The sequence below is a fragment of the Mus musculus genome, chromosome 16 (genome assembly GCF_000001635.26).
Source record: "Mus musculus strain C57BL/6J chromosome 16, GRCm38.p6 C57BL/6J".
Taxonomy (NCBI): domain Eukaryota; kingdom Metazoa; phylum Chordata; class Mammalia; order Rodentia; family Muridae; genus Mus; species Mus musculus.
In genome coordinates this window covers 22,583,325-22,606,253 of record NC_000082.6, presented here as the reverse complement: position 1 = coordinate 22,606,253, position 22,929 = coordinate 22,583,325, and the positions used below count along the sequence as shown (strand labels likewise).

At 44.5% G+C, this 22,929-nt stretch overlaps 1 protein-coding gene, 1 long non-coding RNA gene and 1 other non-coding gene across 9 annotated transcripts in view; 1 reads left to right on the top strand and 2 right to left on the bottom strand.

Annotated features, from left to right (window-relative positions):
- Dgkg (diacylglycerol kinase, gamma) overlaps positions 1 to 22,929 on the top strand; it is a 190,735-nt gene that overhangs the window by 51,049 nt on the left and 116,757 nt on the right. For 5 of the 7 annotated variants that reach the window (XM_017316851.2, XM_017316850.2, NM_001346673.1 and 2 more), the window contains exons 4-7: positions 5,650 to 5,815; positions 6,367 to 6,420; positions 17,785 to 17,955; positions 21,770 to 21,819. In XM_017316851.2, the coding sequence (XP_017172340.1) occupies positions 5,650 to 5,815; positions 6,367 to 6,420; positions 17,785 to 17,955; positions 21,770 to 21,819 (441 nt within the window). Of the gene's footprint in view, positions 1 to 5,649; positions 5,816 to 6,366; positions 6,421 to 17,784; positions 17,956 to 21,769; positions 21,876 to 22,929 lie in introns of all 7 variants that reach the window. The other 2 variants (XM_030248917.1, XM_030248918.1) reach the window with 1 other exon arrangement.
- Positions 822 to 928, bottom strand: Mir6362 (microRNA 6362). Its single transcript, NR_105781.1, has one exon. It is a non-coding gene; the product is annotated as a microRNA 6362 (primary transcript).
- Positions 16,100 to 21,848, bottom strand: Gm41433. Its single transcript, XR_875952.3, has 3 exons — positions 21,753 to 21,848; positions 17,284 to 17,450; positions 16,100 to 16,618 (listed from the first exon to the last, which is right to left on the bottom strand). It is a non-coding gene; the product is annotated as a predicted gene, 41433 (long non-coding RNA).

Here is a 22,929-nt window from a genome sequence, read left to right as displayed (position 1 = left end):
GTGATGTCATCTAACACAGGAGACCAGTCATGCAGAAGTCAACTCTCCCGTGCGCAATCAGAAGCCCTCGAGACGTTTTGAGTAGGAAATCAATCTTCTCACAGTTGTGCTTTGGGAAAAATCAACCTGACAGGGCTGAGTATAGCAGATGGGAGGAGCAACAGATGGAAGAGGGAGGGCGGATGCCTTCAGTGGCAGGGGCTGGAGGGATGGCTCGGCAGTTTAGAGCACTTGTTGCTCTCACAGGGGACCCAGGCTTTCTTCTCAGCTTCCACATGGTGGTTCGGGACCAACTGTGACTTATTGCTCCCGATTCACGATATCTGATGCCTTCTTCTAGCCTCCATAGACATGAGGTACACACTTGGCACACACATGTACGTGCAGGTTAAACACTCAGACACATAAAATAATTCTTTTAACTAAATAAATAAGTTTTTAAGAAAAGAGGCACTTCAATGACCTGGCTAAAATACATGGAAATGAAGTCAGACTCTGGTAATAGCATAAGGGAAATGGCCCTAGAAGAGTGTGTATGTGTGGCAGGTACTGCAACTAATTATGCAAAGGACAAGAACCAGTTCCAGGTCAGTGAGAGATCAAAGTTGCGTTTGGAATGGCATCATTGGCATTAGCTGAAACAGCAGTCAGGAATAGGATTTCAACTAAGGGGGATGCCAGAGAGGCTTGGAGCTTGAGCTCTTCTGGCCAGGAACTAGTAAGTGCTGAGCACCACAGAGGGAGCACCACATGGCTGAGAGCAGAGGTGGGGCTTGGCTGAGCCACCTGGCTGCAGCATGCCTGTACATATCCCCATTGGACTCCATATCCATCACAGAAGGACTCTCCACACCCTGCTTGTTGTTGTCCTGTCCATCACAGCCCAAGAACAGAACTAGCCTAGATGCCCACCAGCAAAAGAATGAATAATGAAAATGTGGCCTATATGAGCAATAGAATTTTACTAGGCTGTAAAGAAAAATGACATTATGAAATCTATAGGAAAATAGATGAATCTGGAAAATATTTTATTACGTGAGGTGAATTAGACACAGAAAGACAAAAAAAATTTATGCATTCTCTCTCCTACTCAATCCCAAACTTACAGTGTTTCTGTGTATGAAATGAGGGATTATGAGGTTGGTTATAGACTGTGAAATCAGATCAGAGATCTTAAGAGGGGAGCAAGAAGTGTTGAGAAAGCAAAGTAAAAGGTCTCACATGACATCATGGGAGCAGAGAGGAGGGGAGAGATCACACCAAGAAGGATGGGGGATGAGGGAGAAGAGTGAAAATCAAAGAACAATATAATGAAACCTAATTCTTTATATGTTAATTACAAGTAAGCAATAAAAGATAATTTACTCAGACATGTCCAGCCCATTGTTTTTCTCCCTGGTGGGCATCTTGTGTCTGCTCTGGGGAACTTCACACTGGTGGCTTGCCATGGATCTTCTTAAGAGACCTTCTGGATTTGTTGGTTTTATTTGGTTTTTGGTTTTTGTTTGTTTCCACCATATTCTAGTAGAGTTTATTTAGCTAACCTTTTTGTTACGTTTTGTTTTTTGAGACAGGGTCTCTCTCTACCTAGCCCTAGCTGCCCTGGAACTTACTATGTAGACCAGGCTGGCCTTGAACTCACAGAGATCTGCTCCATCTACTTCCCAAGTGCTGGGATCAAAGGTGTGCGCTACCACAGCCAGCCGCTAAACTTTCATTTTAATTCCTGCTTTCTCAGAAGCATTTCATCCTGATAGTTTCTGCCCTGTACTATCTCAAAACTAGTTTAAACTGGTACTTGTCAGTTTAAATGGTGCAAAAAGATAATGCAAACAAGCTTTGGAAATAAAAGAATGAACAGCAAGGCCATTAGCAGAGATTCAGTTGAATCAAAATAGGGAATGAAAGGTATCAAAATAAAATCACTATGTGGGAATTAGCCTCAAGAAGAGAGGGTAAAATTCTTCAGAGATCTGGGTTGAGGATGTTCACAAAGGAGCAGACAACTATGCTTAGGACCTCTAAGGAAGCAATTTCTCAGGCAAGAGGCAGGAACCCAAACAGAATGGAGTTCAGAGGGAAAGGAAGGCCAGTGCAGGTTTTTTTCAGAAATGAAAGGTGACGAGAGGAAGGGTTTCCTTAGGACAAAGTTCTTGCTGGTACAAGACAATCAAGTGATAGAAGATGCCATCAGTGACAATGACAACAGAAGCAAGGTCACAGAGGACGGTGACACCTGGAAAGGAGAGGAAATTATGCTGGGTCCTGGGAAGGAGCAGAGGATGCAAACAGATGGGTGGTCTGGGGTAATGATACTGTAGCTATAGAGACAGACGTGAAGTTGTGTCTGATGGTGTTTTGCTGGGGCAAACACATGAAGGAGAGTGTTTTCCTGAATCGGACACAGGTGAAAGGATGCTCTGCTAAAGCAAGCACGTGAAAGAACAGGTGAAGGATTCTTCACTAATGATACACATGTATTGGTCCTCCTTACACTGTGTAGTTGAGCTGCATTTGTCAGGACTCCATGGAGAGAAATGCACCAAGAAACTTCTGGTGGTGTGCTGGCAGCTCTGGTGGATTGGCAGAGTGATGTCAGCTGAGACAAGATACATGGTGAGGCAAGTCACATGGAGGAGACATGATGTTTGAGGGAGTATAACTAGGACTCAACAGACAGTGATGGAGGCTGAGTTTGGCTTGCTTACATAGCTAAGCACTTCTTGGTCTTAAGGCTTTGCTGATCTTTGCTTCATTGAGAGAGGCACAGAGGAGGACTTTTCCTGGTGTTCCTGGTGATCCTGGTCTCTCCTGCTGACTTGTGCCGATTTTGCTGAGGCCTGACTCTTCCTGAGGCCTGACTCTTCCTGCTAGATCATGCCACCGCTGCCGCCATATTGAACTGGACTGCTAGTATATCCATGAAGTGTTTGCAAGTAGCTGCCGCTACTGACCTATAAACTGAATTACTGATTTCCTGACAACACAGATGAGATTTGCTCCAAAGAGCCATTTCTAAACAGGTCCACTTCCCCCACTTTCCCTTTCTTTTCCACCACCGGTTTGGCTGAGCTGCCGGACCGCAGCATGCCTGTACATATCCCCACAGGACTCCATATCCATCACAGAAGGACTCTCCACCTTCTAAACAGGTGGTGAGCTAGAAGGGAGGTTAAAGCATTTTAAAACCATCATTAAAAGTAGGCTTTGAAAAATTAAAGCTACAGACAGAGAGTGCAGCCAAGACTCAGAGACTCGGGACAGAAAAGGGACACTGAGAGCCTAATAGCTGTCACAATAAATACCAACCATCCATGTGTTGCATTCTTTTAATCTGGACTAAGCAGAGATCACTTGTGAGTTCCCAACAGAGCCCACACCTAACTCTGCACATGCAAGTCTGCCCCTGATTCTGGGAAGGCTTACTGAATCCCTAGAACATGAACGCGGTTAAATGCTATCAGCATTTTCCAGACAGCACCAAGTAGGTTTCCAAAGCAGGATTCTATTCTCCTGGCTGTTATTATGCACAGCAGCCAGCACAGCAGCTCTTGGGGCAGCACTTCTTCAAACGGTTTCCAGAAGCTTCCGTGATTTGATGACGCCCCAACCAACGCCGTGAAAGCACAAGCCAGTGATGACTCATAGCAAACTGGTGTTGTTATTGTTGGTGAGTGTTTGCTGAAGGCGTGGATGCTCAAAGCCTGGGACCAGGTGCCAGGCGTTCTGAGAGAGACAACAGGGACAGGGTCTGGTTTCTGCCTGTCCTTAGCTTCCTGCTTCCCTCCATGCCTAAAGCCTTCACGATGACATGTTTGGGGTCACCGCTGAGCCAGACACACACAATTGTTTTTCATCTCGGGATCTGTCTAGAGAAAATGAGAATTATAAAAGCATTTCAGGATTGAGCCTGGCCTTTACTCCCCAATCTCTCCAACTTTCTGAGGCCGGACTTCAAGAATAAGAAAAACATCCCAATAAGCACTAAAGAACCTTTCATTCCTTCCTGCTCTCTACAGCATCCTTCTTCATCTTAACCAGAATTTTCAAACACTGACTGAATTCTTGGTCCATAAGCCTTCACATGTGCCTGGACAAAGGCAGATCCCTAGAGCTCACTATTTATGAACACTACCTTTTATTAATCCTTTGAGAATTTCATACTTATGTCGTACATGTTTTAATTATACCCCCCACCCCTACTCCTCCCACCAACTCCTCTGAGATCCTCTGTTGTGGACAGCCCTAGGGTTGGTTGTATTTTGATGCTTATTCCGCTCTCCTGGGAGGGGCTGTGAATGAGGAATGAGTCATATACTCAGGTGACTTCTTGTGAGCCATCCCTTAATGAATTAAGGAGCCAATCACTGGGTGAGTAGGCGGGACTTCCAGGTTGGATGGAGAAAGAGAGGAAGCAGGAGAGAGTTATGTGCTTTTTGGACAGGGATAGTGAGAGGGCAAGAGGTAGCTACTAGTGTCTCCTGGCTTATATGGAGAATCCTGAGGATTTAAATTTAATATGGTTTACAAGATTAGGATTCTAGTTGTTATGCCCAGTGATTGAGTTACCCTTGTTTCTGAACTAAGTTTGTGTGACATTTTCCTTCATGTGGTGAAGGTGGTGTTTCAACTGGGTTCAAGAGAGAAAGGTACAGCAGCAAAGCATGGGTTTGCCAGATGTGCACCACAAAGGCCATTGGGGTTTTGAAGCATGAGGCTAGCGTGGTAGCAACATGCCAGTGGAAACTTAGTGAGCTGGGTGGAGAGATTTTGGAGCTCTGAGTCAGAGAGTCTCCACGAGGTAAGAGCTGGCTGATGAGACAGCTGGGATTGAGAATAGCTGGGTATAGGGTAGGAACTTGCCATTCCTTTTAAAATTTCCAGAAACAATTCTCCCCTACTCCTCCCACCAACTCCTCTGAGATCCACCCCTACTTCTCCCAACCCTTTGCAACATATTGTTCTCTTGTTTGCAGCATTGTGTTCTTGTTTGCAAGGTAGTGTTCTCTTGTTTGATGACCCACTAAGTCCTGCTTGTGCTGCCCATATACTCATGTGTGTAGGACCATTCACCGAAGCATAGTAGACCTACTGGGGACCATACCTTTAATGAAAACTGATTCTTACTCCCCAACAGGCCAATGGCTATCCATATCTCCTTAGCTAGGGGTGAGGACACATGAGCCCATCTCCTCAGTTCTGTAATGTTAACTGGCTTGATCCTATGCGGGTCTTGTGCAGGCAATCAAGACTACTGAGTTAGTGACTCCTGTAATGTCTGGAGAGCAGTGTTTTATTCTAGTGCACCCCAACATCTGACTCTTACACTCTATCTTCTTTCACAGTAGTCCCTGAGCCTCAGGGAGGATATCACCCCCACCTTTAATCCAAATTTATACTGAAGCATTCCCTATTACAAACCCTACTCTGCTCCTGTGTCTGAGCCACCATGTTTTCTCTGTTTGTATCCCACCCCTGTTTCCTGTTCCTCAGACTCTCTGTCTCCTTTTGGTCTTTTCATTCCTGCCCCTACCAACTGCTTCACTTCCGTCGCTCCCACTTGACCTGCCTCACCAGCCATTACCCTACCCTTTCCTTCCACAGCCTCTCCCTTCCCGCTATTGACTTCTCTCTTCTTGCCCTTCTCAGCCCATTAGCTATGATGTCTTCAAGCTGTTCATGAGGGCATACCTGGAGGTGGACCTTCCTCAGCCACTGAGCACACACCTCTTCCTGGCCTTCAGCCAGAAGCCCAGACAAGAGACACCTGACCATCCAAAGGAGGGGGCCAGCAGTAGTGAGCCCAATGTCTCAGGTACAAGGTCCAGCTTTCCCAAAGATGGGAGGATGCTGGATAGCTATAGCCACTGGCAACGGGCATCGGCAGTACACTGAAGGGGCACCTGAGCACAGTAACTTCCTTAAGGAGGAAGCAGAAGGAAGACTAAGGGGTAGAGACTTCCCTCTTTCTAGACTCTCACTGGAACTTGTGTCTGTTGAGCCCTTCAACAAGAAGAGTAAAGAGGAGGCAATTCTGCCACCCAGGGTCAGAGAGTGGAATGGGGCAAGAGGAGCCACAAACTAACAAGTGGCAGGAAAATAAGAGCCTTTCAAGAAGGCTTCGGTGTATGGCTAGAGCACATTTGGCACCTGTCCCAGACAGGACTAATCAGGGACTGTCAGAGGAGACAAAGTCATGGCCAGGGTCTTACTGGAGTTTCAGAGACCATGAGCCAAGATGACAATAATCCTGGGTTACAGTACATCCTACACAAACCAGAGCCCACGGGAAGGTTCCCTAGACGCCCCTCTAAGAGTCTGAGGGTGGGTCATGGACTGGCCTTTACTCTTCTTTTTGTTCCCTAGATTATAATTCGGATAATGCTGCCAAAGCAGATGAGGCCTGTGCTCCAGACACTGGTAAGACATTGGGACATGAGATGTGGGGGAGGAGGAGGGGCTACATGTCCAGCTCCTTTCTATCCATATAATTGGGGGATTCTATGGCTCAGTAAAGGTTCTTATCTCCCTTGTCCTGGAACAAAGCAGGTCAAGACATGGGGCAGGTTGCCAGATGTTTATCCTGGACAAGTTGCTTGCTAAGGGGGAGAGGAACCTTCTCCAGAGGCCTGGGAGAGGGAGTGTTTGCCAACATCTTGTTCTCAGGCATAAGCATGCATGATTCTGTCCTTTACCCATGGATGGCTGGAGAAGGTAGGGTAGGTGTGTAAGGGTATGTCCTGACTGAACAACAAAAAATGTAATGGGGAACTGGAGGGATGCTCCAACAGTTAAGAGCACTGGCTGCTCCTGCTAAGGACCCTCATTATAATCTGAGCCCCGGGGTGGCAGCTCACAATGGTCTGGAATTTTCTGCTTCCCTTGTCTTGCCTCCATGGGCAGGCACCAGGCATGCATGTGGGGAAAAAAAAACAAAAACAAACAAACAAACATAAAATTAAGTTAAATTTTAATTTAAGAAAAAGGAATGTGCCTGTTCATTTTTTAACAAGTTAGAGGGTTTTTAATAATTGCCCAAAGGAACCAGCAAACGTTGGTTTTGATGAGCTGTTTGCTAGATACTCGCTTATTTCATTTTCCTCTGAGCTTCTCATGTATGATGCTTCACACAGCAGAGCCAAAAAGACTTGTGGGGCTGGGGATTCAATCCAGACTTGTACAACCTCAAATCCCTGATCTCTGACCTGCACACAGTGAGGAAGCGAGATGCAAACCACGTGATTTGCTCCATGCAAAGGTGCCAAGTTCACGGTGGAGCTGCTGTAGTACCCATGGTCCATTGACCCGACTCTGATGCAACAGATCTGGGATCTTCCCTGACACGTTTATAAACGAGAAGCCACTTCCCTGGGCTCTGTCTGGACAGACCTGGGTACTGGAAAGAGCAGGGCTCACCTTCCTTGACATCTGCTCTCATGTCCAACAAAGATGCCTTGCTGGCTCCCCACCTAAACTGGGTCAGGCAATAGAACATATTAGCTAAGGATCTGGACCTCATTCCCAGCAGAGAGCTGTGGGTGTGTCTGGGCAATGTCTGTGTTTTGCTGTCCCCCTCTGTAGAACAGGATGATAACAAGCATCATTATGCAAGTTGAATGAGTTAGCAGGTGTCTAAAGGCTTAGAACAGTTCCTGGCCCCACAGATGCTCAATAATATTAACAATTAAAGCAGTGGTTCTCAACCTTCCTAATGCTGCCACCCCTTAATAACAGTTCCTCATGTTGTGGTGACACCCCACACACACGCTATAAAGTCATTTTCATTGCTACTTCAAAAATGTAATTTTGCTACTGTTATGAATTGTAATGTAAATATTGTGTTCTCCAATGGTCTTAGTGAATGGTCCCTGTGAAAGGGCCGCTCCATCCTCAAAGGGGTCACGACCCACATGTTGAGACTCACTGCCCTAGATGAACATTCTGTGCTTCAGCCAGACTTTCCGTGAGTCTGAAGCCTCAGTCTCCTGCTGGGCCAGCTTGGCGTTCGTTCTAATGGACTTGCAGATTCTGTACTTAGCTCTTGAAGTTTCAAATACAAAGACTCCGGGTCAGACCTTGTTTACCGCATGGGAGCTTGTTGAAACAATTTATACACAGAGAAAGTTGAGTCCCAGCTCTTGGGATGAACGCTGAGGAGAGAGGATGTGGTTCCGTTATATTTTTCAATTATTTGTCAGACAAAGTAGGCAAGAATTACCGCAGCTGGATGAGAACAGGAACAATTTCAGCAGAGAGTTAGGATGAGAGTCTCTTCCAGTGGACACTAGCTACAGCCCTGGTCGGTCTCTTTTCTGGTCCCAAGAGGGAAACTAGAAGCATCATAAAGCTTTTGGTGTTTGGCAGAAGGACTGGTAAGTTAGTTTGGGTTTGTTTTAAATTCACTGTGGAGCCAGATGCTGTAGTTCCAACTTTTCAGGAGGCAGAGATGAGAGAATCATGTGAGCCCCTGAGTTCAAGACCAGCCCAGGCAACAAGGAGACCCCACCTAAAAAGAAGAGGGAAGGAGTGCAGAGATGGCTCAGCGTTTAAGAGCACTTTCTGCTCCTCTAGAGGAACTACGTTCACTTTCACCACCCACAGGTGGCTGTATGTAGGCTCCAGGGGATCAGAGGCCAGAATGGGCATACGTGCTCACGAGCACACATCCACGTGCAGACACGCACTCTATACATAATTAAAAATAATACGTAAAGTCTTTAAGAGGCAGGGGAGAAGAAGAACTGGAAAGAGACAGAGGGAGAGTATGGGAGACTAGGATGAGGGAGAAGAGAAAAGTGACATTATACATGGGAGGCAGAGCACGCTTCAGAAATGGAAGGTTGTCAAGGCGGGCTGTAGAGCTCAGAATCCGAGTCTTCCAGATGCCTTTGATGGCAGCTGTAGGGCAAGATTCTTGAAGGTTGTCAGCTCCCTCCTCCCGACAGCGCTGTATCAGCTCTACTAGCCCAGAGTAGATCTCACTCTCCTAGTGGATAATAAATTCAAGACATAGGTAGGTAAGTCTTACATCTCATAGGAGCAAGTTCTGACAGGAAAAATTCTCCCAGCAGGAAAGAGGGCAAGGTGTTGAGATTTTTAAACTCCCAGCAAGGAAGCACGCAGCCCCAGGTGTTTGGAACTTCCAAAGGAACCTTCAGGTTGCATTTCAAGCCTTAAAGCCCAAAACAACGTTAGAGGCTCATGGAAGGATTTCACGAAGGGGAGATCACATGACTGTATTGTAGTTCATGTGACAGTACTGGAGATGGACATGGCCCTGGTCATTCGCAACAGCTCTATTATTCTGTGTCTCAAAGAGAAACTTCCATAGACTTCCTCCTAGAGACTTGATTTGTCAAGTACCAGTTCACCTGCTTACGGTAAAGAAAAACACCAGGCTCTACAGGTTAAATAACAAAAGGCAATTATCTAATTTGGGGCTTAGGGAGATATTTAAACTTTTTCTGTTTCTTTTCTTTTCTTCTCTCTTCTTTTCTTTTCTTTTCTTTTTTAAACTGGAGATCTGAAGAAGAATAATCCATGTTCTGCTAGGTCACCATCAACAGATGGCTTAATGAATGCCCCTGTTTACCAAAAAAAAAAAAAAAAAAAAAAGACTTGGGACCAAGTAGATGCCAGATGGTGATCTGGCCAGCTCTGGGAAACCCTAGGCTTTTCCTATTGTTCAAGTAGAAGTCTATAGACACTAGGTTCTGATTGACATGGCCTCCACCAACCACGCCACTTTCTACACTCAGCTATAGCACAGCCCACTGACATGGCCTCCACCAATCACAGCATTTTCTACACTTAAATGTAGCACAGCCTGTCTCAGCTCCCTCTTCCCAGAATAGGGCAAGAGAAAATGTCTTTCACATTATGCAAGTATTGACTCGAAGCCCCCCAGAGTCACCATCATCGTGTCACCTCAGGAGATGAAAAGGAAGAATTTTGGTCCTTGGGGTTCTATTGGATTTCTTAATCTGTTGAGATTTTTCACCGATGCACAATATTGAATATCTAAAAGAAATACCTTGGTTTTTTGTTTGGTTTTGCTTTGTTTTCTCAGTTATAAAAGCACTATACTCATACTGTAGACAATTTGAAGGCTAACCTTCAAATCCCCCCCAAAAAAAGAGAGAAACAATAAGCCACAAAGATAACAAATATTGGTGGTCACCTGAGTCCGGGGTGAAGAGATGACTAGCCAAACACAGAACAACTGAGGGGTGGTGAGACCTCTCTGCTAGGTGCTGCAGTGGCCTCAGCCTTTAGTCCAGGCCCATGGGATACACAGTTCCACAAGTAATCACTACTGTTGGCTGTGGGCTATGAGTGACAATGGTGTGTCAGTGAAGGGCCACCAATTAGGATACATACAGAACTTTGTATGTTGATCGTGATGGTATGTGGATGCAGAGAACCACAGGGTATGTGAACAAAATCTCTGTACCTTCCACTAGTATTGCTAGAAAACTAAACTGCTCCAAAAATTTTTTCCATCTTTAAAAAAAAAAGAAAGAAAATTAAGCTCAACCATATTTAGAGTTAAGTGTGTATGATCTCATATGGTTTTTTTCCCAATAGGTTTCTTACATAATTTGGAATAAACCATATATAATTTTGAACTTAGATTTGTTATTTTCATTTAACATTATAGTTACAAATACCCCTGTCATTCAAGGCTTGGGGTAAGACCCAGTTGTAATGCAATGACCTCTTTTAATAGGTTTAAACAAAAGCAGGTTGAGTCTGGAGAGAAAGTCTACCTGAGAAATTCACACACCATTTAGTGCAAACCCAGTGCTAGGGTCCCAAAACTCTCTTCTCTGCCACAGCTGGAAGTCAACCAGTACCACACAGACTGTGACCAAAAACAGAACAGACAGGTCCCTCCAGTGAAGGGGCTTACAAGAGGGTGCCAGGTGACAGAGCCAGAGTGGTGTAGAAGAGGCCGTTTGTCTCAGTCACTGTCAGGTGACTGGAGGTTTGGGCACTTCACATGTGGACCTCGAGAGCTTGTTTGGAGGTTCCATGGAGTAGGGGATGGGACCAAGTCCTCCTCCACTCAGGGAAGGTCATCCTGTTCCCTGAATGCATGGCTTCAGGAGGGACACACATGGTGCGGTGAGGGAGGAAGGGGACACCCTCTTAGCCAGCCAGATCAGCCAAATCAACCCTGGGAGTTAATGGGGTGGCAGATGTCACAGCCTGAAGTCCCCACATGTGAAAGCATGAGAAGGAGAGACACTAATGGGATAATCTGGGTTAAGCCTCCTGGATCAGAGCATCCCCCATGCAAGAGTAAACTAAACCTTGTTAGGAACGAGAGCTGTGCGTCACAACCCACCCAGAACTCTACTGATCCAACCATCTTCAGGAGAAAAAAATCATAGTCATGTCCTTACATAGATATCTCTGAACTGTCGTCGGCGTAAAAGTGTGAGATCAGAACCTTCTGGAGTGTGCATGCATCCGCAGAAGCCAGTTGCACACCAGGAGAATGAACACATCCACCATCTACGAGCAACTTCCTGATGAGTCCTTTCTCCAGCCCTGCCCCTCCCCATGCAGCCTGTGATCTGCCTCTGTCACTATGAATATCACTGGGCCATATGGCCATGCTCTGTTCCCTTTCTTAGCTCTTCTTTTGTTGGACATAATCATTTTGATATTTAATCATTTGTGTATATTAATAGTCAACGTATTTGGGCCATTCATTAGTATTCCAGCATATAGTTTCCATAATTATTTCACTTGTTGGGACAGGCACATTTGGTTAGTTTCCAGTATGAGATTATTACAAATGTTGCTGTAAATATTCTTTCATAAGCCTTTTTAGGGAGAATCTTCATTCCCCTTGGGGAAACACCTTGGAACAGAATGCTGGGTATAATGTACCAGGCACTCTGCACTTCAGTTTATAGGAAACTATACATTGTTAGAGTTAACATTGTGCAGCCTCTGCATCTGTGTCATGAAGAATATTGAAGTCTACCCTCTTCTCTTGTGACATCTTTGATTGGGGCCTTGACGCAACGCTGCTCTTTTAAAATAGCTTGGGTAGGATTCTATTTTTTTAAAGATATTTGTTTATGAGTACTCTATCTGCATATACACCTGCATGCCAGAAGAGGGCACCAGGTCCTGTTATAGATAGTTATGAGCCACCATGTGGTTACTAGAAATTAAACTCTCCTAGTAACATGTGGATTCCCAGGGCTTCTACCCATTGATGAAGCTGAGCAACAGTCCTGACCTTTTTGTCAGAGTTTGTCCCTCTAATCCTGCATCTTCCCCTACCCACATCCTAACCAAACTGCCCAAATCCCCACCCACCCACCCTGGGCTCCCCTACCCCCATCCTAACCATTCCCCGGCCTCAGGCAGTTTCCTCACGAGGGAGGAAGAATCACCACTGAGCTGAAGAAGTGACGGAGGCTGCCCTGGTTAAAAAGGAGCTTTCTACAGGTCTCTGGGTTAGTGTCTGTGTGGCTCCCTGGACTCCAGTCTGACTTGGAATCACTCTGGGCTCCCAGGCTCCCATCTCCTCCTTAACTCTCCTTGAATGCCAGGATCTGCTAGAGCCTCCTCCCTCCATACAACATGGAAAGTTCTTCCAAATACTAAGACGTGGCAGTCCCAAAGGGCATCTTGCCTCTCATGTCTCTTCCATTTTCTCAAGGGCCCTACTTGAAAGACAATGTCCTCTAAACATTTGCTTCTACACTTGTTGAATCAGGTGGGATTGCACATCTGGTCCACGAGACTCTGTGTTGGAGAAAACATGGAAGCTGTTGATGGTGTTTTAATGGATAACTAATCTGAGAACATGGCAGTAATCCAGGGCCCTGGGGATTCCCCATGCAGAGGACCATGCTGCCATTTATCTTCCACATCACTGTAAAGACTTTCCATACATAGCATTTCTTCCAGGAATGACTTGATAGTTTGGTTGTATTAGTAATCTCATCTCAGTCTCCCTACCTCACTACTTATGTTACCTCATCCTGGTGTCTTATCCAATAGAAAATTACCTGTAGGTCCCAATACTGGGAGTAACTGGGACCAATGGGACTCAGGAACGCAGGAACTCCACCAGACCAGTGGCATGGGTTCTTTCCAGTCTGTCTGGGCTGATGCCCTGAGCAGACCCTGGGTACAAACTCCGTAGCCAGCCCCACAACACCCAGAGGCAGCTCTACTCCCAGGCACTCTAACACGCCCAGGATCATAGGATCACAGGATCACAGAACCTTGGTCACACCAGGATCTCAGGGTCCCAGAGGGAGCTTGACACACCCAGGATGTCAGGATCACAGGATCCCAGAATCACAGGATCACAGAGACAGCTTGACTTTGGGGAGTTATTACGCAGTCAGGATCACAGGAAGGACAGGCTCCAGTCAGACATAGCCAGGGCAGGTGGTACTAGAGATAACCAGATGGTGGGAGGCAAGCGTAAGAACATAAGCAACAGAAACCAAGGTTACTTGGCATCATCAGAACCCAATTCACCCACCATAGCAAGTCCTGGATACCCCAACACACCAGAAAAGCAAGATTCAGATCTAAAATCACTTCTCATGATGATGATAGAGGACTTTAAGAATGACATAAATAACTCCCTTAAAGAAATACAGAAGCCGGGCAGTCCCAGCACTCAGGAGGCAGAGGCAGGCGGATTTCTGAGTTTGAGGCCAGCCTGGTCTACAAAGTGAGTTCCAGGACAGCCAGAGCTACACAGAGAAACCCTGTCTTGAAAAACAAAAAACAAACAAAACAAAAAAATATATACAGGAGAACACAGGTAAACAGCTAGAAGCCCTTAAAGAGGAAACACAAAAATCCCTTAAAGAATTACAGGAAAACACAATCAAACAAGCGAAGGAAAGGAACAAGACCATCCAGGATCTAAAAATGAAACTAGAACCAATAAAGAAATCTCAAAGGGAGACAACCCTGGAGTTAGAAAGCCTAGGAAAGAGATCTGGAGTCATAGATGCAAGCATTACCAACAGAATACAAGAGATGGAAGAGAGAATCCCAGGTGCAGAAGATACCAGAGAAAACATTGACACAACAGTCAAAGAAAATGCATAATGCAAAAAGCTCCTAACCCAGAACATGCAGGAAATCCAGGACACAATGAGAAGACCAAACCTAAGGATAATAGGTATAGAAGAGAGCAAAGATTCCCAACTTAAAGGGCCAGTAAATATCTTCAACAAAATTATAGAAGAAAACTTCCCTAACCTAAAGAAAGAGGTGCCTATGAACATACAAGAAGCCTACAGAACTCCAAATAGACTGGACCAGAAAAAAAAATTCCTCCTGTCACATAATAATCAAAACACCAAATGCAAAGGAAGAATATTAAAAGCAGTAAGGGAAAAAGGTCAAGTAACATATAAGGCAGGCCTATCAGAATTACACCACAAATCCAGCCCTACAGAGAATAATAGATGGAAAACACCAACACAAGGAGTGAATCTACACCCTAGAAGAAGCAAGAAAGTAATCTTTCAACAAACCCACACAAGCATAATTCCACCTCCAACAACAAAAATAACAGGAAGTAACAATCAGTTTTCCTTAATATCTCTTAATATGAAAATTAATATTACCAACATATCTTAATAGACTAAAATTCAAAAATATGAGGAATTAGACATTGTTGGCTGTCATCCAGTGGTCTCTCAATTTGGTAATGGGAGAAATAGAACCAATATTGTACAACCCATATATACTTTCTGCTTGTTTGTACGTGACAGGGTCTTGCTGTGTGCCACAAAATGTCTTGAAATCATGCTTCTCCTATCTCAGTCTCTCTATTAGTAGTATTATTTATTTGGTGTTTTTACACTATACTATGGTTTTCAGAACAGCTTACTTATTTCAAAATTATTTACACAGCCAAAAGAAGCATAGACAATTAATTTGGGAGGTGGCTTGTAAAAGAATAGCAAAGAGAGACTGAATGCTTTGCTTGATATTTATAATTATTGTATTAATTTTGAAGAAGAGAACTTTATAAGTTACTCTTATTCTAAGATGAATGCTTTTCAAAGTCATCACAGCCAAGGAAACAGAATCTTACCTTCATCTAACGTCTGTGCCACCCTCCAAGCAGAACCTTTCTTCATTGAAACAGTTGATGAATAACTTCATGGATAGACCATCTCAATACTCACACCATTTCTTAAACAAATGTAACCTGTTCCCTGTTGGCTGAGAATGATGACAATCACTCAAATCAAATAGCTTTGACCATAGCAGGAAATCTGTATTCAAAAATCGTGCCTACAATTCATTCCTTGGCGCAGAACTGTCAACTCTTAGCTTAGCTACTATAGAGTTAAAATCCTTTGGTGATGTGAGGGACATTGAAGTACAGCCTTATTACAATGAACTCAAATGTCCAAAAATTGTTCTTATTTTGGGTTTTTATCACAGTATGAACCAAGATTTTAAGCTCTACTAAAAACAAAACAAACAAACAAAAATACTTCATCTATTTATGTTCATTAAAAAAACTAATAGTGAAATACTATTTTAAAATATCATACAGTTAATATATTTGGAGTTATCTAAAATTTATATTGAGAAAAACATATGTATTTTCAGTATTGCTGTAGACAAGCATCTACATAAGGCTGTTCAATTGATTGTTTTATATCAAGCAACTTTTAAAATACTCATTTTTATTGCTATAATATTTTATAAATTTTAAAGAATATGATAAAAAACAAAAGGTGTGGCAGGTATTGAAGGGGGGTCTCTGGGAGGAGTTGGGGTACAAAAGGGAAAGAAGAATGTGATGAAAATCTATTTACTTCAAATATGTTTTTAAATGTTAACAAATTCAGATAAATTGAAATTATGTAAAAAGAAATCAGCCAGTATTAGAGAGGTATGATAATGTACTGATAACTAGGACTTGAGTGGTATTTCCCAAAAGAAGAATAAACAATTTACTGAGAGAAAGAAAGAAAGAAAGAAAGAAAGAAAGAAAGAAAGAAAGAAGGAAGGAAGGAAGGAAGGAAGGAAGGAAAGAAAGAAAGAAAGAAAGAAAGAAAGAAAGAAAGAAAGAAAGAAAGAAAGAAAGAAAGAAAGAAAGAAAGAAAAAGGAAGGGAGAAAGGGAGAAAATGACCTGCAAACACCTGGTCCTCTGGGACTTGCGGGTGAAGCTTCCTTTCTGTATTTTGTAGGCTCCATCTTGGTCTCTTCCTGGGCCCTCTTTAGGTTAGAGACCTCTCATCTCCTCCACTGTTGTTATGAATAATAGCTGACTCCTTTCTTACAGCCTACAGGACCGGTAGGCCTTCTTCTTTCTCAGCTCTGTTGTCTTGAGACCAGGGCTCCCTTCCAGCATGTGGCTCTTTGGTTCTCTGAAGAGTGTGTGGTAATACTGACTTCCCCGGCAGGCAGTGCTGCAGAGGGAGGCTTCCTCCACCTTTGTCTGTGTCATCAGCACTTACTGCCTGTTGACCTCATGGGACCTACGTTGGTTTGCCCCATGGGCAGTACTGTCTTTATCCCACGGTCAGTTGCTTCCTGTGTGTCGTACATCTTACTGGGTAGAAGAGATTTCTGGTAGACATGAAAGTAACAAAGCTGAGGAAAGAAAAGAACAAAGTACTCAGAGAACAGAATTCACATAGTGAAGTTAAAACCCCAGTGTCCTTACTGACAACGGACTTTATATTTTCTGATCTAGGGGGCAGAGTATGGGGGAAACTTTTCCTCATGGAGCATAGAGCAAGTGGCTTCCTGTATTTTCTTGGTAGTTAAAGTTTCCTAGTTTCTGAAAATGAAAACTCAGTAGACTTTTTCTCTTGGATGTCAATCTCTTCATTTGTCATAAGGTATATTCGTGGAAAATCATGAGCTACCACATCCTTGCATGGGTCTAGAGACTGACCTACCTGGGACAGTGAAGGAATGAAAATGAAGAAATGACAGACACAGGGATGCAGAGAAGCTGATTAGGGGTCTAGGCTGTGATGGAGAAGCCACGGCATGCCTGGAAGCTCAGCAGAGTGATCATTCTATACACTTGAACAGGGAGGTGGGGTCATTGAATCAGATAAAAAAAGGAGACAGGACTATTATATACAGCTGAACAAGAGGGGCTTCACTAACTCAATAGAAGCAGTCTCTATAGAGGAGCAGTCTTCAAGCAGTTAACATGGTGGGAGGAGCTACCGAGATCATTTCCTGCACACGTCATCATTCATCCATGGACCAGAGGAAGCCTTCGCCTTCCCCCTGAGCCTCACCTGGGGAAGGCTTTGCCACTTCCATGGGTGCGAGACATTGGTCTTTTGACATGGCTGGCTCATGCCAACAACATACATCCACTGAGGACACTGTGCTCACGCAAGTCTTCCAAAGTTCCCCACTAAGAAAGGGTTTGGATATGGTGGAAGCCCATCCAGAATTGGGTCTGCAAGTTAAGCATTTAGAGCAGTGTGGTAAATGATTTTTTCGTTCACTGTGTTATTGCCAGGACTCACTGCCATCTTTCCTGGAAATTCCAAAAAAAAAAATGAATAAACTTTCTGCAAGGAAATAAAGTCTTAAATGAATCAAAATGAAGCTATCCCTAGAACATAACTGCAGACTGGATTTCTGTGGCCACATTACACAATGTCTGTTAATTCCATTCTCCAAGCCACCCATAGAACATTCTCACCTCAACCTGGAGGAGGATGGGGCCATAGGGTGGATGATCGTTACTGGCATGGAAGGTCCCTGGATGTTCCCCTTTTGTCTTTCAGAATCAAAAACAACTAAGACACAAGCACCATCTAAAGAACTAGAGGCTGCAGCCCCATGGGAAGACCCAGGTGCTCTGGCTTCAAGCTCAGATGCTCCCGTAGTGTACCTGAAGGATGTCGTGTGTTACTTGTCCCTGATGGAGACCGGGCGACCTCAGGATAAGCTAGAATGTAAGTGCTCACCTGTCTAAGGCCCCGGCTTCCTCCCAGAGGAAGACCAAGGTTCTAGACAGTCATGTCGTACACACTGGGGATGCATCTGGGCATGGGGAAGGTTCTCTGTCCCTTCGGTAGCAGCGGTAACAATATGTCCTAGAATCCACCCAGGACACAGTACCAGTATAGAAGTTAGACGGAAATCTGAGACCTTAGCCATTTGGAAGAAAGACATTACTACCAAGGACTCTGGATTGTTTTGACTGGCTTCCTGGGTGCCTGTAATCATAAAGCCTCAGTATCATCTTGATCATTCTTTGTAGGAAACTCAACATCTGATCTCCCCCTAAGCAAGGAACACCATAACTATAGGGTATTCCTCCTCCCACCCCTCCTTCTGCATTCTTTCCTTTCCTCTATTTTATTTTATTTTATTTTATTTTATTTTATTTTATTTCTTTAAGACAGAGTTCTCTATATAGTCCTGGCTGTCCTTGACCACACTATGTAGACCAAGCTGCCTTGAATTCCTAGATATAGGTCTGTCTCTGCCTCTGCCTCCTGAGTGCCAAAATTAAAGGCCTATGTCTGCATGTCAGGAAATGCCCCCTCCCTTCCCTCTTTCCTCTTCCTTCCTTCCTTCCTTCCTTCCTTCCTTCCTTCCTTCCTTCCTTCCTTCCTTTCTTCCTTTTCTTTCTTTCCCATGAGTTCTTATAAGCCTGTCTTGATAAGACCTATTTCCACTTCGACACCCATCCCTTACACTCCAGCTCTTCACTCACTAGAAGAGTTAAGCACGTCCTGTGGTGCCTCTAAGTCAGTTTCAAAACCCACTGCAGATGCTGGGAGTGATGGCGAATGACTTTATTGGATCTCTGTGAACTAATGGAAAGCCTGGTCTGTGGGATGAGTTCAAGGCCAGCCAAGGCTGCACACAGAGACCCTGTCTCAAAGAAATATGGTAAATGTAAAGCAAAGCAGACCAGACCTTCAGGACATAGTAAGAGCTCAGCAGACAGAGCCTGTGGCCTTAAAGAACTATCCCAGGATGGCTCTCCTGGCCTCTGGAGCCACCAGCATGCTTTTTAGGGCAAACAAAAGGACCTTGCTACAGCCCATTCTATGTTACCCTCTCTTGGGAACTTAAGTAGCAGCAAAGAAATAATTTCTGTAGCAAAAGTCAAAATTCAGTCAATAAGAATAGTCAAGAAAACTTAAACATTACCAAGAGAAGTAAGCCAAAGGTGAGCCCTGCCAAAACCAAACTGACAGCTTGCTCATTAGCTGAGCTTAAACTCCCCCATAGGCTGGGGAGGTGTTCATGATGCGAGTCGCAAGTGCTAATTTGGTGGGTATGTAGCAGATTTCTTTTCTTTTCTGGCTAAAGCTAAAAGTGAAATATCAAACTATTTCCAACCGTTAGGAGGGCTTTGAGTCTTCAGCATCTCGATGGCCAAGGAGGGCATGTCAGATCCTTTGCACCAATGGCGCTCTGAGTGACTTTTTCAAACAGAAAAGAAAAAAATTCTAAGTTTTTTTTTCAATATTGAAATCCTCAGAGGTGGATGAGAGCTGAGTTCCGTTTTCAAGTGAGTGTGAGCCCCCCCTAGCTTCCACTGTTCACACTCACTGGCGGTCACTCTTGTTCTGTGCGTTCCCTCCCACTTCCGCTTCTGATTGTTTCAAAGCAGATTCTAAGATCCCATGATTCCATCTAGAAATAGTTCAGTGTATACGATCTAAGATCACACCACTGCTCGGCTCAGATACAATGATGTCACACCATTAGGGATCACTCAGCCACTGTCGCATTTGTTTATAGGCTTTCACTGTCCGGATCACTTTCCAACCGAGACCTCTGTGATTCCTCATTCCTTATATCCCTTCAGTGTCTTGGAGTTTTTAGTTCCCTCTCCATCTTTAGCTAATATTTTCCCTTACAACCTTTGATGCAAATAAGGTCAATTAGTCAGCATTTCCACTGGTTTGGTTTTAAATTTTGGGTTTTTTTTTCTCTCTCTCTATCAGTCTAAGTCATTCCCTCATTTTAATGATTGGAAACAAGTTAAGTGTCTCTAGTTTAAGAACTAGGCATGCGGCCTTTGGATGTCATCCCTGAGAGTCCACCTGTTGTCAGTGCAAAAGCACTCCCATTGGCTGAACATCACGCATTTTACTTGCTAAGTATTTTGAATCCACCTTCTCCCTCACTGTCAGTCTTATAACAACCCTGGAAGGCAGACATGGTTATCTCACTTTACCTGTGAGACAGTATGGGAAGGTTAAAAGGAGCATGCCTGAACCTGGGTCGCCTGAATCAGAACGTGTCCCAGAACAAAATTAGTGGTATGCTTCGACCTTCTCTAGATTGTGCAGCATGTACTATGTGTCCCTGGCTAGAATATTCTGAGGAATCAGAGGGAATGGGAAGGCTGTGATGCTACTTTTAAAAACCTTAGATGCTACTCAGGTACAGAACCATGAGGTGGGGGGTGGATACAAAGAGTAGGGAATTTAAAACAACCGCACAAGAGAGGCATAGTATGGCCAGACAGCCTGTACTGAGCTGTAACCAGGATGTGGCCAGTAGGAGGTGCACATAGAGAACTGACTGTGAACACCATAAAGAAGGTGGGTGAAAGGGAAGAAGTGTTTGGCTTGCTTCCTGCCCTGCTTACATTGGAGATCGCACCATCTCCACATGTTGGGTGAATGTCCCTGTCAGTGCACACTTAGTCTTTAGTCCCAATCCTTCCCAGACCTTCCTTGTCTGCTTCGCCTTCCTAAAGCTCACAAGATATTTCCAATTAGCATATTGACACTTGCTCCAAACTCCCAAACTTTTGAGACTCCGTGGCATACATGGAGAATTTCCCATCTGAGCGCCTGGGCTGCATTGCAATTGAAATGGAATGCACTAAAAACATTCCATAAAGTTTCCTGAAGGCTATGTACATAAGACACATGAAAACTGTAATATTACATGTGGACTCAGGTAATGTCCCCCGAAACATCTGACTATATATATATTAAATACTCCCTAATCAAAAAGTACCCCAAATCTGAAATTCTCCTGGCTCCCAGCATTTGGGATAAAGGACAATTCAAAATAATAATAATAATAAAATAATAATATTCTGAGTGTCCTGTAGCTCCAGCGGCAGCAACTACCTCATGTCATCATCACTAACATTAGTTATTATCACTAGGTAGTCATGACTGGGTGCGTACAGCAGCACCTGCTGCCTAAGGAATACCATATGTAAATGTTTACTCACTGTTAACAGAAAGGAAACAATCCATTAAATTCTGAGCCCTATCCATGACTATAGCTGTAGATATTAATCCTTATGCTCACACCAATAGACATTAAATTGCAGTTTCCATCTTACAAATAAGGTGATCCCAGAAAAGAGCTAACTTGTTTGACATCCCAAAGTAGCAGCATGCACCAAGATTCTAACATGCCCAACTCTGCATTCTCCCCATGTGCAGTGGCAGCAAAGGCCCCGCTGTAATTCTGGTAGTGCCTTGGCTGGACCAGCTGCTGGGCATGGGTTTCAAGTTGTGTCCAGGTGATGCAGAAAAATATGCACGCTCTCCAGGGTGTCTGCCACAGAGTCACTGCACAGGAAGGCCCAAAAGCCCAGGAGCCTCATTCTTCTTCCTAGCATCACCTCTTTTCTAAGGAAGTCATGTACTGAACCTCAGAGAGTAAGCTGGCTTATGCCCCACTACTGCCTGGATCTGGGCTAAAAACAGGAGTAGCAGAATGTTAACCAATGCTGGCTCCTGGAGGACCTTGGACTAACCTGCGTGTTTCTTGCAGTCATGTTTCGTCTCTATGATTCGGATGAAAATGGACTCCTGGACCAAGCGGTAAGCTTCCACTTTCAACACAGTCCTGGGATCTGAAAAAGAGTGGGAAGAGCAAGGTACAGTGAAGGAAGCATCCAAACACCCCAATTCCATCCCTACAGGAGCTGCAGCAGCCTGGCTAAGGGATGCAGACCAGGAGTGGAGTCTCTGCCTGCCGCTTTCCAAAGGGCCAGACTGTAGAGCATAGACTCCATTTTCCTTCTTCCAGGCCCAGAAGCCCGGAACCACGAAATCTCAGGATAGGGCACCATCTTAGTATTTTCCTCAAATGTAACTTTCCCATCCACAGACTTCCCCTGAAATTTCCTGTTGAAACCCAGGAATGGAGGAGTAGGGCAGAGAAGCAACAAAACCAGGCCAAGAGGAAGGAGGTTGCTGGTTTCCTAACTATCCATGCTGAGGAGCCTGGTACCCTTCAGGAAGTACCTCACCCCTTCAGGAAGGGGCAAGAACAGGACCAGGGAGAGAGAGAAAGACTAGAGAGAGAAAAGTCCATGAGCCCAAGCCTTGTGGTCATGACTGACTGCCAAGGCTTGTTATGAACAGTCAGGTCTGAGACTGAAGTGTGTATGGCTGACTGAAACCACAGAAAGGAAGGAAGGAAGGAAGGAAGGAAGGAAGGAAGGAAGGAAGGAAGGAAGGAAGGAAGGAAAAAAGAGAAGGGAGAGATGGAGGGAAGGAGGGGAGAAAGCATGAAGGGACAGAGGGACCAAGGAAATAAGTCTACTAGGCTAATGAACCATGCCATCTCTACCCTAGGACCTCCACTGGTCTCTCCAGCACTGCCTCAATGCTCTGGGCTGTGGTCTTTGACCAAACAAGCACTATTTGGTCAAACATTCACTTCCCAAGGGTGTAACATCATGCTGGGCACTACTCTGTAGCCAAGTAACAAAGTTCCATTTCCTTTCATTGTAGCCTAGGCAACACCAAACAGCACCTCAGATGCCTGTGGACTGGTGAATGGCAATGCACACCCGTCATCCCAGCATTCAGGAAGCTGGGACAAGAGGATCATTAGTACCTCTCGCAAAATAGAAGGGGTAGGCAGGACCGGAAATAAAGTTCAGTGACAGAGCATTTGCCCAGCTCCGGACCTCAATTCAATTT